This window comes from Cuculus canorus, chromosome 1, assembly GCF_017976375.1.
Source record: "Cuculus canorus isolate bCucCan1 chromosome 1, bCucCan1.pri, whole genome shotgun sequence".
Classification (NCBI taxonomy): Eukaryota; Metazoa; Chordata; class Aves; order Cuculiformes; family Cuculidae; genus Cuculus; species Cuculus canorus.
Window position 1 is genome coordinate 22,213,866 of NC_071401.1, and position 13,384 is coordinate 22,227,249.

A 13,384-nucleotide genomic window follows, 5' to 3' on the forward strand; every position below is an offset into this window, starting at 1 on the left:
AAAAGCTATTGAAGGTAACGATGTGTTTCCCCATGCTGTAATGCCCGCTCCAGCTACACTCCCCCATCACTGAGTCCAACACCTGGGGTGCAGAGTTAACGTACCTAAGGAAAATATCTCCCACAGCAAGACCCCGTAGGACCACACGTCACTTTTTGTGTTGTAGATTTTATCAAATATGGATTCTGGAGCCATCCACTTGAGAGGAAGTCGAGCCTGGAGTAAAAGGGACAAACCTGACTATTATTTTCAAAGCCTAAAAGAATTTAATCATAGATGAATCAACTCTATATTGTTACGTAAATAATTACCATTCAAACAGGAACCTGTGGGATTTCCTTACAGGCAGTCAAGATAAAACCACACTCATTCAGACACTTTCTTAACAAATAGTTCGAGTAAAAGGCTGTTTTTAAAATACGTGTGGCAAAAAAGAGCAGATATTGGAAACCTGTGACCAGAGTGGCCAGGTCTTTTCTTTACAGGGATGTGGGGATATGCAAGAGCAGAGGTCTCTTGGTAGCATCCTAGAGACAGGGAATAAAAACCTACATCCAAGCACAAATCATTCTGTAATGGTGCTGGAGAGGTGCTCAAAGAAAGCTTCAGAGACTGAGATGCAGGAGTATCCTTGAAGCACGCCTCAGCACAGCCTTTTAGGGTCTCCTGAGCAGCACCCAAGTTATGTGAAAAATCCTTCCCAGCTAATACATAGTGCTGTAAGTCTTGAAAGCTTTTTATGGATGGGGGAATAGCTGGCAGGTGGGTGAGACCTCCACGAGACTCTCTGCATGGCCCCAGTGCTCATACCAAATTCCCTCGGCATCAGCAGTTGCAGGCACAGTTTGCTGGCCTTGCCTCCAGAGCAGGCCTGGCAGGGGGCTTACTGCCTGCTAGTTGTAGCAGAAGCCAAAAAGAAACCCAGGTAGGTGCTGGAGGCAGCAAGCCCTGATCAGCTGCTTGAGGCACCGCGACCAGTGCTTGGCACCGGTGTGGGTGCACGTGGGGACACGCACCTTGTTTTGGACGGACTGGTTTCCTTGAAGGAAGTTGACTGAGCTAGGGGGTAATGCTGCAGACCCAACCGAGAAACAAATGTCTAAAAATCATCTAAAGTATCAACAGGGCAGAGCTGTGAAACAGTTAGCACGTCCAAGCCTTACGCTTGAGGATAGAAATGCTTTCCACATCTATAACACATCTGGGTACCTCATCTTCACATAAAAACTGTGCTAGCTTTCCAGCTCATTCAAGTGCAGGAAATGTGAATGTCTACTGAACATTTTGGTGGACAGTTTGAAACGATACGTTATAAATATTTGGGTAAATAAACAGCATCTTGACTTACATCTCCTTTTCTCACATAATCAGGATTATTATAAATATCTCTTGCGAGGCCAAAATCACAGATCTTCACGACATTGTTCTCAGATAAAAGGATGTTTCTGGCTGCCAGGTCACGATGAATGCACTATAATAAAACAGTTTCACAATCAAACTGCATTTCCTTAATCCTGCCCACAAATTTCCTGACAGTCTCCCATATCCTTTTAAAAACTATTATTATTATTTGAGAGATCAATTTACTATTTTTTTAGGGAAGTTGACTTTAGTTTACATGAAGTTACTGTAAATAGTGGCAATTCTTAAAAAACCCACCAAACTTCCCAAGTCCAGAAAGTGACAAATTTTTATTATTTTTTTATCCCTTGACATTTGCAGGGGAAGCGCTGATTCACTTGGAGCTCCCTACCTAATATATATTGAAATGAAGTAAAAACCCGACCACACCCCAAAGATCTTCCATGAATGAATGAGCTTGACCCACTGCCTTCAGCCATGATACTGTGTTTATGGACTATGGAGACTTAGATAAACACACCATTATATTTATAACGCCAAGAGGAAAACGATTCTTCCTTTGGGAACTCTCCCAAGGAAGATGTAACTAAAACGTGGATGTAATTTCACCTCTGAATCCCATCCTTCTGCAGCAAAAAATCCCCCATGCAAAACACACCTTTCTGGAGGAGAGGAACTCCATGCCTCTGGCCACCTGAAAGCTGTAAGAGATCAGGTCTTCCAGAGTGAGGGGCAACTTGTAGAGCTCATCAGCATCTGCAAAGGTGGGAAACACTGTTTGTTACAAAGATCGCTCACAAGGCAGTCATTTTCCCCTTTTCCTACCAACCCTATTATTCCCATAAATTCAGTCTTCATAGAGTAGTACTCAAAGGTCAACCCACTGTCACTGCAAACAAAAATAGTACTTGCTTTTATACCCAGTGCTTTGGACACTGTTGTGTTTTCCCCAAAGATAAGGAGCAGTCAGAAGAAACAATCACACATTTTCCTGTCAGATTCAGTAACTCTGGAAATAATCTTTTTTTAAATCTTCTACCCTCTGGACATGACCCTGTGAGCATCTCCCACGGATGTTTATTAGGGTGATAAATGAGGAAAAAAATTTCAGGGATGCACAGTATGTTGTAAAAATATCACAGACCGTGTAGGGACAGGAAGGAATTAATACCTACCCTCCTCGTCCTCCTCCACATCACTCAGACTTTTATCTTCCTGGAACCCAGAGCTTGCAAAGCTCTCGCTGCTGGTGACACTGGCCAGTCTTTGTTTTTTGCCTTCCACTGGCTCAATATCCTTCTTCTCTTTCTTTGGCTCTCCTTGAAGAGAGGAGTCCTTCAAACAGAGGAGAAGAAATGCTTCATCAGGGTGACAGAGGGAGTGGGAGAGGAACCAAGTCAGACTTCTGTCACCTTTCCACTAGGAGAAAATGCTGGTCTGTGGGCAAGGATGTCCAGTGCCATCGTGGCAGGCAGGGGCTGGTGTCAGGGCTGCACTCCACCTAGGCTGCAATCCCCGGAGCACAGAAATGTGGCGGCTTGGAAGCACCAGCACATGATTTTTGGGGACCCTGGGTGGTGGACTACAACTTATGGGGTGAGGATTTGTGGGGTCTGTGGATGGATGCATCCACTGGCCTGTGGCTCGTCTCAGACTGAAATGAGACACCTGAAAGGACCTATTTTTCTGTGGTAGCCAGAGAAAGAGCCTGGTGGGATGAGTTGAGAAAAATGTACCCACATTACAGATGCTCTAACCTTCTGAAAATAAAGCGTTAGCTTTTCATCCCAGGCTGCTTAAAGCACCTGCTGCTATGTCCCCGCATAGTGCTTGGTGAGGGGCTGCAAGACTCCCAATAAGAAGCAAGGACACTTTGTGCTTGAAATACAGCCGTTATTGGAAGTAACTACCTCTCTACCCTGACGCCTTTATCCGATGTCTTCATGTTACAGTCAATGACAGCTTAACAAGACACAGGCAACACTTCCTGGAAAATGCTTTGCCACTGCTGCCTGGAGAGTAGCCTTTGTGCCTAGCCATGCTCTTGCCCCCTCTCCCCTTTCCCCTTGTATTGCAACCACCTCTCTCCCCTGTACATGCTGGTGCAGAGCTGGGCTCTCTTCCTCCTTCCCCAGGAGCCCTTCCCAGGGGTGCTGGAGCAACAAGGCAGGCTCCTCGCCATGCAGGGGATGTGGGCGACTACTCCCAGGGTGGACCCCTCATGACCATCCTGCTCCCTGCTGAGCTTCCTACACCAATAACTGCCATTCAGAGGAGGTGGCTGCTGCGTTTCATGCAGAGTCCAACATGAACAGCCTTCGGAACAGAGACTCAGCCAAACTCCTTGGGAGGGGGAGGTCCTGCCAAAGCATGCCCTCCCACAGAGCCCTCCTGAAAAAACCCTGAGATGCTGCTGAGCTTTTGGCATAGCTGAATGGGGGTTTTGAGGACTGCTACTCTTGCTACAGGCTCCTAAATCCCACTTCAGAGCCCTTAATCCTTTGGGAGATTTTGCTGAAAGTGCACAAGCAAGGATATAGTTGGCACATTTGGGTTCAGGTTTGTAATAAGAAACATGCCATCGACTTGATTCAGAGGGTTGTGGAATGTGAGGACAAGAGTTTAATCTCTTTTCCTCTTGATAGCCCTTCTCTTCACACCATAAGAAGATTACTTGCAAATCTCTGAACCTTAGTGTGTCTTGGAATATGAGCATTAAATGGCATTATCTCAGTTGTGTTCCCAGTGGTACTGAGATCAGTGGGCAAAACCACTTCCTTCAGCTTTGCTGACACCAGCCTCTGAAGTGACCCCAAGCTCAGCAGGAATGGGTTTGTCAGCAGCAGGGCAAGAGCACGCGGGGACACTTTGGATAGAATTCACTTCTTCTCACTGTAGATGGCTCCATCTGAATTAGTCACAGCAGTCTGCTTGCACAGTCAGGGAAGAGAAATGAGCCCTTTCTTGGCACAACACATCCCACGTCAGACTTTAAAACAGGTTATGTGAACTGCACCCAAAAGCTGTTTCTCTCCTTTGGTAGAGGAGAGTCCAAGGCCACTACCTCAGAAGCTGACATCTACATCACTGACACTTACATTAGGTACCATGAACCCTGACAGAGACATCTGCCTCCTCACCTTGTTGGGGCAGAAAAAATTCCTCTTGCTCTTCAGGTAGTTTGATAAATTCCCATACTTGCAGTATTCAACAATCACCATCAGAGGCCCTGGGCAAATGGAAAGTGCATTTTGAGTCATGTAAAGCAACACAAGGTGGCATGACTTTTAAGAAGAATGGTCTTTCATGCCCATAGCTGTAACCTGAATCCAGAATAACCAACAATTTGTCCCAATGAAGTAGAAAGCTGCTTGAAGAACACTAGACATGTTAGCACTGTTTCTGGAAATTAGGGAAGGGCCTAGTCTTTGAAAGCTGGGTCATGAACCTGGGTCCTTAGAGACCCTCCAACTCCTCTTTGGGCAGTCTGCATTCAGACTGGAGTCCTGCAGCCCACACACTTGACAAATCTAAAACAAACAATCACTCATCATGGCCCTTTGGTTGTCTTAGTGGTATATAACAAAGGATTTTAATCAGATCTCCTCTTGTGATCTCTGATCACTTTGTGATTTCTGATCATCTTGTGATTCATTGTTCAGGGCCAACAGCTGCTCTTGTTCCCAGTCTCTCCAAATCATGTTTAACTTGAGCTTGACCAGTGAAGTGAGTGAGATAAAGGAAAAGTCCTATATTCACACTTCTCATGTTAATACTGAAAGAGAATTTAAGTAGAGAAAATGTTTAATCATTTGATTAAATGACTAAAAATTTCTTTTTCTCTTCTTTTTTTTCACCAACCACAAGGTGAACTTCAGTATTCAAATTAATAACTTGACCTCTAGACAAGAAAAACAACACATCCAACTGACTGTTATTGGGAGGAGATCCAAACCCATTTGCAGTCGTGCAGATTTTTCTTACCTCCATTTTTTGTGCAAGCTCCCAGCAAATTTACAATATTGAGATGATGACCAATGTGGATCAGGATTTTCAGTTCAGTCATCAGTGCTTTGTATTCGCTTGCTGTGGCTCCTTCTGTAAACGTGAAATAAAGTTTAAATAAAATGGCAAAAGCCGGTCTTGCTGAGCCTTATCACTTCTTGTCATTTTCTATCAAAATAACCTCCACTACTGGATGTACTTCATGCATTGATGTTCTTTTCCTATTCCTCCCTGCTCAGCATCCTCTTACTCGCAATAAAACCCATTAAAAGAGTTAGGCACTCAACTTCCTCCCAGTAGACTCTGTTATATTTAGAACTGAGAGAATTTTTTTCACATGAATGGTTTTGTCATTTCAGCCAAAAAAAATGAAAGAACAAATAAAAAGGGATTTCAAGACTATAATTAACTCTATCGGGAGTAGGTTTCAGCTGACCTGACTTCAGCCATCTAAGGGTGATGTACTAGCCTGAATTAATGTAAGCCTCAAGGAGACAGCAGCAACAGCAAAACGTTCCCAGAGGCTGATGCAGCCATCAGCTTTAGCCATCTGTGTAGGGAAGAGAAGAACCACGCCTCAGTGGTGATGCATGTTTGATTCTGTTCATTATAGAGGGAGCCTGGATTATTAAGATAGACCAGGGAAGTAAATTTTAAATGGTGACCGCATCTCACCCTTATTAGTTATGATCAATATTAATAATAACATTAATGATAGTAATAGTAGCACTATAAGAAATTCCACAAGTAACAACCCAAAATTCTATTTATCGTTGAGGAAAACTTTTAATTGCCTCTGAGAATTTTTTTTCTGCACAATTTAGTTTTGGTAGGAAAAGAAAAAAACACATTGCTTTGTGTAGACCCCAAAGGACTTTTGCAGTTTAGTAACAGCAAAGGTAAGAACAGTCCAATGTGAAGAACCTAGAGCTAGGTATTAAAGGGCTTGTTAACAACATCTGAATGGAAAGAGATTTTCTTGGTGGCCCCCAAAAAACTTGTCATCTACATGGTGACCCGCTATTCAGCTGTATCGGTGGTGACACTTACCCTCCACCTCACAGGAATTCTGCAAGGACAAAGCCCATGAATGACTGCTGAGTTCCTGGATAATCTAGTGAGGACACAAGGAATGGGACAGATCTTCCCTAACTTCAGGTGCCCGTAGTGAAGATGGCTACAGAGGATCTAGTCAGTAGAGGTTCTCTTCATAGTCAGCACAACTAAAGAAGTGCTCAGCTCACCATATGCAGGGATCTGCCTTAGGATGGGATGAACTGTTGTTTTACACCACTGACAATTAAGGGAATTTGAGCGACTAACTCAGATGTGAACATGAATCTCACCACAAGGACTTCTTGTAGCTGCCGTCTGTTCCCATTTATTCCAGGAGCTACCCCTGCTGCCTTGATGGTGCTGGCTGGCACAAGAAGCCTGCTGATGTACTTAAAGACATGTTGAATCTGGCAGATCATTCTGCCAGCACATACGTCTGCGTGTTGGCAAAATAGCTCATTTAACCAGGGGTCAGGCAGTGACCCAGCTGATGGGCCATCCACTGAGACCAGTGACACAGATGGCTATTGGCCCACTGCTGCAGAAGGTCTGGACAGGGACCAAAGATTTAGTTTCCTCCCATTTTCCAGACGTGCTTGCTGTGGGGTAGTTGTTCGTTTGGCATTGGCCAAGAGGGTATTTCTGTGCTTTCTGCAACAAGAGAGAAGAGAAAGGCTTGCAACCCCCTATTAGCTGCAAATTTCCTCCTTGGAGATGATCCTGGATATCACAGTAGCACATAACATCCTCTGCTAAAGGATTTGATATTATACTGCAGAACAAGCCTGTTGAGGACAGTATCAAGAGGGCACACCCTACACGGAGTACAGCTGCCAGGTCATTGCTGGCAATAAATATTCTCCAGATGAAGCTATTTCAGGTTGAGTGTTGCAAGGACAGACCATGGATCTAAGACTATTGCACGTACCCCTCCAAGGCCTGGAAGTAACATGTGCAGATATCCTGATAACTGCTAAGCAAGTAAGCAGCTGTGAAACTAGAAGCCACTAGGTGAGAAGCATGTATTCAAACCTTTCCCGAACTGAGCCAACTGAGAGCATCAGGGATCCAAGCCTTAATGGAAGGAGGGGGGATGTGTCCTGGCAGAAAATGACACTGAAAATGATTCAGAGATTAAGACAGATAAGCAATGCAGCATAAACTACCAGGGCAATGTGGAAAAAAAGCCTGATACGATCCTTACTTATATAAATAAGGGAAAGCTAAATACAGAGGAAGGGATGCCGCCAGGATCCTGGGCTAGGGAATTGAGCCATGGCTGCTGCAGGCTACAACTGAATATCATCCTGCCTGCTAACTTCCCAAGTGCCCTCTTCAAACTGATTAGGATCTTTGCCCTTTCTGCTTCAATGACAAAAGTGTCAGGGAATAGCTGGGAGATGATTTCACTTTGGGAAGAGCACTGGTGTATGAAGAGCGCTGGCAAATCCATTACACAACTGGAGTGTCAGCAGCCTAAGCGCCGTGTGATGAGGCTGCAGATGGTTCAGAGAGGACACATATGTACAACAACTCTGAGATTTAAACAGCTCAGTCTGTTTAGCTTAATAAAAGGGTTTCAATGAAGAAAATTCATTATGTAATCTAATGGAGAAGGTTAGAATGAGAAGCAAAAGTCAGGCAGATACAAATTAGACATAAAGCATCTGTTGTTAACAATGAGCTGATTAATCACTGGAACTAATAACTAAGGCAAATACAAAAGCTTCCATATCTTCATATCAAGGTGGATGCCTTATGCTTCAGCTACATTCTACTTATGGTGTTCAGTACAAGGTCAGTCTGGCACAACGGTAAAATTAAGGTATGCAGGAAATCCTATTGCCCCTTCTGATCCTATAGAAGTGACTCTCTCATTCTTCGTAGCCTTTGGAGTAATGGAACTAGATTTTTAAAACCTAGAAATTCAGGTTCTTACTACGTTTGATACTTTCTCCCATATCATGTGACAATTTCTCACCCTTTTTACTGTGACTGCAATTGTTATTTTGTAGTTCTACCATTTCACTTGTGATGGACCTGAAATTTGGTGTACACATTTTGCAAACTTCAGGGAGTTATTGGCTATGTTAACATCGCACAGTCTTGCTTTCAACAGAATGATATTAAAAGTGAGACTTGATATAAGGCATAATATTTTTCTAGCCCAGTTTTGAAGCAAGATACCTTTCAGCATTTTCACAGCAACTATTCTGCATGTTGATGATTTCTTAATTCCAAAAGCAGATGCTTGTACCACCTTTCCAAAAGCTCCATGTCCAAGAGACTTTCCTGCAAAGATAATAAATTGGAGAGAGATAATCAGGTAAAAAAAAAAAACAGTATCAGCAAATGGATTCATAGATAATGAATCTACAAATGTGCTTTACAATGAATCCCACGTGTATATTTCTAACGTAGAGATGTTTCAGGGGTTTTGTGTTTTGTTGGAGGTTTTGGCTTTTTTTTTTTTTTAAGAGTAAACAGATTATAGCAACAGGCTTTGCAATGTAGAGAAAAGCAGAAAATAAAGGCCAGCTTTTCACACTGAAGCAAAGCATAATGTCCATGTATTCATCTCTCAGATATGCATATGTGACATAGCCAAATCCATAGGACATTTGCCTTTTTCTATGAAGGGCATCTATTTGACTAGCTCTCACTTGGACTTCTACCTTGTTGACGTCTAAAGCTAAGTGAGAGATGAATCCCACACAGACACTCACAGGCAAAGAAAAAGAGCTGCTGTCAGTTCTAAGTTAAACTAAATAGATACTACCTTTTATGTTTATCACATTTCTAACTGTAATTCTCAGTATGTCTGTCAGTAGAAGCAAACAGCATATGTTATCAAAGCAAAGGAAACATGAAATGGAATATACTAAGCCAAAAAATTCCCAAAATTTATTTCCCTCCCAGATCATAGAATTAGAGAATGACTAGGTTGGAGGGGACTCACTGGGTCATCGAGTCCAACCATTCCTAACACTCCCTAAACCATGCCCCTCAGCACCTCGTCCACCCATCCATTAAACACCTCCAGGGAAGGAGACTCAACCACCTCCCTGGGCAGCCTGTTCCAGTGCCCAATGACTCCTTCCATGAAAATTTTTTTCCTGATGTCCAGCCTGAACCTCCCCTGGCAGAGCTTCAGGCCATTCCCCCTTGTCCTGTCCCCTGTCACTTGGGAGAAGAGGCCAGCTCCCTCCTCTCCACAACCTCCTTTCAGGTAATTGTAGAGAGCAATATGGTCTCCCCTCAGCCTCCTCTTCTCCAGGCTAAACAACCCCAGCTCTCTCAGCCTGTCCTCATCAGACTTGTTCTCCAGCCCCCTCATCAGCTTCATTGTTCTTCTCTGGACACGCTCCAGAGCCTCAACATCCTTCTTGTGGTGAGGGGCCCAGAGAAGTGAACACAGTACTCAAGGTGTGGTCTCACCAGTGCCGAGTACAGAGGGAGAATAACCTCCCTGGACCTGCTGGTCAGGCTGTTTCTGATGCAAGCCAAGATGCCATTGTCCTTCTTGGCCACCTGGGCACATTGCTGGCTCATGTTCAGCTGGCTGTCAACCAACACCCCCAGGTCCTTCTCCTCTAGGCAGCTTTCTAGCCAGACTTCTCCTAGTCTGTGGCACTGCATAGGGTTGTTATGCCCCAAGTGCAGGACCTGGCATTTGGCCTTATTAAACTTCATGCCACTGGTCTCAGCCCAGCGGTCCAGCCTGTTCAGATCCCTTTGCAGAGCCTCCCTACCGTCCATCAGATCCACACTTCCACCCAGCTTAGTGTCATCTGCAAACTTGCTGAGGGTGCACTCAATGCCTTCATCCAGGTCATTGATAAAGACATTGAACAGGGCTGGACCCAGTACTGAGCCCTGAGGAACCCCACTTGTGACTGGCCTCCAGCTGGAGTTAACTCCATTGACCACCACTCTCTGGGCCCGGCCATCCAACCAGTTTTCAATCGAGGAGAGTGTGCGCCTGTCCAGGCCAGAGGCTGACAGTTTCTGAATCAGAATGGTGTGAGAAACTGTGTCAAAGGCTTTACTGAAGTCCAAGAAGACTACATCCACAGCCTTTCCCTGTGTAGTTGAGTCATTTTGTCATAGAAGGCAATCAGGTTAGTTTGGCAAGACCTGCCTTTCATGAACCTGTGTTGACTGGGCCTGATCACCTGGTTCTCTTGCATGTGCTTCATGATAGCACTCAAGATCACCTGTTCCATGACTTTCTCTGACACTGAGGTCAGACTGACAGGCCTGTAGTTCCCCGGATTCTCCCTGCAACCCTTCTTGTAGATGGGCACAGCGTTAGCCAGCCTCCAGTCCAGTGGAACTTCCCCAGTCAGCCAGGACCGCTGGAAAATGATGGAAAGGGGTTTGGAAAGGACATCCGCTAGCTCCTTTAATACTCTTGGGTGGATCCCATCCAGCCCCATAGACTTGTGGGTATCTAGCTGGGCAAGCAAGTCTCTAACGACCTCCTCTTGGATCATGGGAGCCTCATTCTGCTCCTCTGACTCCTGGGTTTGTACACAGGGGGAACAACTTCCCTTACTATTAAAGACCGAGGCAATGAAGGCATTAAGTACCTCAGCCTCGTCTTCATTCCTTGTCACTGTTGTTCCTTCTGCATCCAATAGGGTCTGAATATTCTCCCTAGTCCTTCTTTTCTTGTTAATGCATTTGTAGAAAGATTTTTTTATTATCTTTCACAGACTTAGCCTGTTTGATTTCTAGTTGGGCCTCAGCCCTCCTGATTTTTTCCCTGCACGATCTCGCTTCCTCCCTGTAGTCTACCCAAGACACCTGTCCCTTCTTCCAAAGATGTGCAGAAGCACTGTGGTTTTTACAGCAAGTAAAAACCACGAAAAACTTAATCTACATGGCTGAAAAGCATCAAGCCTTGGCATGCAAACAACTTAGAGTATGACAAACAAACACAAGTGAATCAGTGTTTATCTTTGAAAATCTACATCCACCTTCTTTTTCAATTCCTGCATATAGCAGATGTATAAGGTAAGGAACATTAAGAATAAGGTCTCGGTTTTCTTGGTGGATTGGTGTTCTTAGTCCTTAATGTTTGACTGTCCATGGTTTCTACAACACGAAGTTGTGGTTTGAGGTCCTATGAAATCCATTGTACCTTTGTTTAATCCATAGTTTTAATCTCTTTCCATCACTGTTAACTCACTTCCCACATCAAGATAACCTATTTAGTCACCACTTGGAAAACATACCAGTTAGCTCCTAAAGCTACACAAAGCTGCTAACTGTTCATAAAGGAGAATGAGCACTGGAAACAGCACTTCCTTCTCTAAACAACGATTGTAATTTAATGGGAAACTGTAATAACAACTGATGTATTAGTCTTTGTTGCCCTGCTATTGTTTGTACTGTGCTGAATGGTAGCACAGAATTTAACTTTTCAGCATGTAGATTGAACTCCACAGTTTAGTACGTAGATTGTGTCTATGACTCTAACAGATTGCTCTTGAAAAAGCACCTTATGTTGACACAAAAAGTAATTACAAAATTATTAAACAGAGCAATTGAACAGAGGCATATTTTGATGCCCAAGCATCTGAGCAGTCAATTTGTCACAGCCCTCAAGGAGCTGTACTGGCCATGTTTGAGGTAATGCTTATGTATGAAATGTTGCAGCATTTACATCCAGATCAAGGAAGCAAAATGATCTACCTACATTTTCTGCACTCTATTTAGCTTTCCTGAGGCAATTCAGAACCCATTAAAGTGAACAAGTTTTTGATCAGGAACTTTCCACTTTGGTCCCCTCAGACAAGTTTTTGATCAGGAACTTTCCACTTTGGTCCTGTTTTAGCAAGGTCCTTCAAGAACGTGAGTTGCTGCGCTGGGGCACTGACAAAAAGCACTTGCAAACACCAGTCTCCATGTCTGTGAGAAGGAAAAGTCTCAAAGCTGTGTTTGTTTCTCAAGTCTTTTGCCCAGTTGGAGTCACCTGGGTTTCCCCCACATGCAGCTTCATATTTTCCATTATGTTATGTACAACACCTTTGCATGTGAAGGAGAACAGAAAGTGCTCTGCTTAGTGTGAGCACTGGGGGCTTGCAGTGCAAAGAGGGGAGCCAAACCTGCTACCAGTGACGTGTTTGACATAGCACCAGAGCTACGCAGCAACAGTCCCTTGGGGTCCTGCGCCACGGCATCAGTAGTGTGTGACCTCTCATAGATTAGGAAGGTCAAGCCCAAGAGTAAGGCGAGAAATGTGTGATAGCTCAACATTTATGCTTGCGCAGCAATGTTATTGCTGACCGTGCTGACAGTGACTTATAGCACCAGAGTTTTTCTGCCTAATGAAAAGATGACATTTTGATCTCAGTCAAGCTAATCTATACTGAATATTAGTTAGCCTGATTTCAGTGGTGCCTGTGTGCAATTTTCTGTAACACTTGTAGCTCTTACAGATAAAAGGGGGAGTCCTGTTATATAAGCATTGCACCACAGCCGTGGGCTGTATGTACGTGTGTTGGAGGAACACATAACAAAGGAGATGTGTGCTGAAAGGAGAGACTTACTTGCAAAAATTACAATAAATATGTATCCTGGAGAATAAGTAGGTGGAAAGCTAAAAACAGACATATCTGATACTGGTAAGGGGTTGCATTTCTAAGTAAAAATATTTAAAAAAAAACACATAGAAGCACATTTTGTGTTTGTGAGACACTAATCCTCAGATAGTGCCAAGGTTATGCAGAGACTGAGCCAACTGCCATGTTAGCAGGACTTGCACTGAGCTAATCTAGCATACTGCACATATCCAGCTTCTCTGAATCTGGTTCTCATTCATTATCAGCATTCTTTATTTGTTTACACCAGTTCTTCCACTTTTGACTCATTTTCTGGTCATCATTCCTCACCTCCAGACTCCAAACACCAACTCTGCAAGGCATGGGTTTTTTTCTTGGTGTTTACATTCCAC

General features: G+C 43.9%; 1 protein-coding gene across 1 annotated transcript in view; it reads right to left on the bottom strand.

Moving 5' to 3' along the window:
• The window catches only part of FLT1 (fms related receptor tyrosine kinase 1), a 111,784-nt gene that overhangs the window by 12,638 nt on the left and 85,762 nt on the right, over positions 1 to 13,384 (bottom strand). Inside the window, exons 18-24 of the mRNA XM_054066874.1 lie at positions 8,611 to 8,715; positions 5,347 to 5,460; positions 4,503 to 4,591; positions 2,538 to 2,697; positions 2,021 to 2,118; positions 1,349 to 1,471; positions 105 to 216 (exon numbers count right to left, since the gene is read on the bottom strand). Of these exons, the coding sequence (XP_053922849.1) occupies positions 105 to 216; positions 1,349 to 1,471; positions 2,021 to 2,118; positions 2,538 to 2,697; positions 4,503 to 4,591; positions 5,347 to 5,460; positions 8,611 to 8,715 (801 nt within the window). The remainder of the gene's footprint in view (positions 1 to 104; positions 217 to 1,348; positions 1,472 to 2,020; positions 2,119 to 2,537; positions 2,698 to 4,502; positions 4,592 to 5,346; positions 5,461 to 8,610; positions 8,716 to 13,384) is intronic.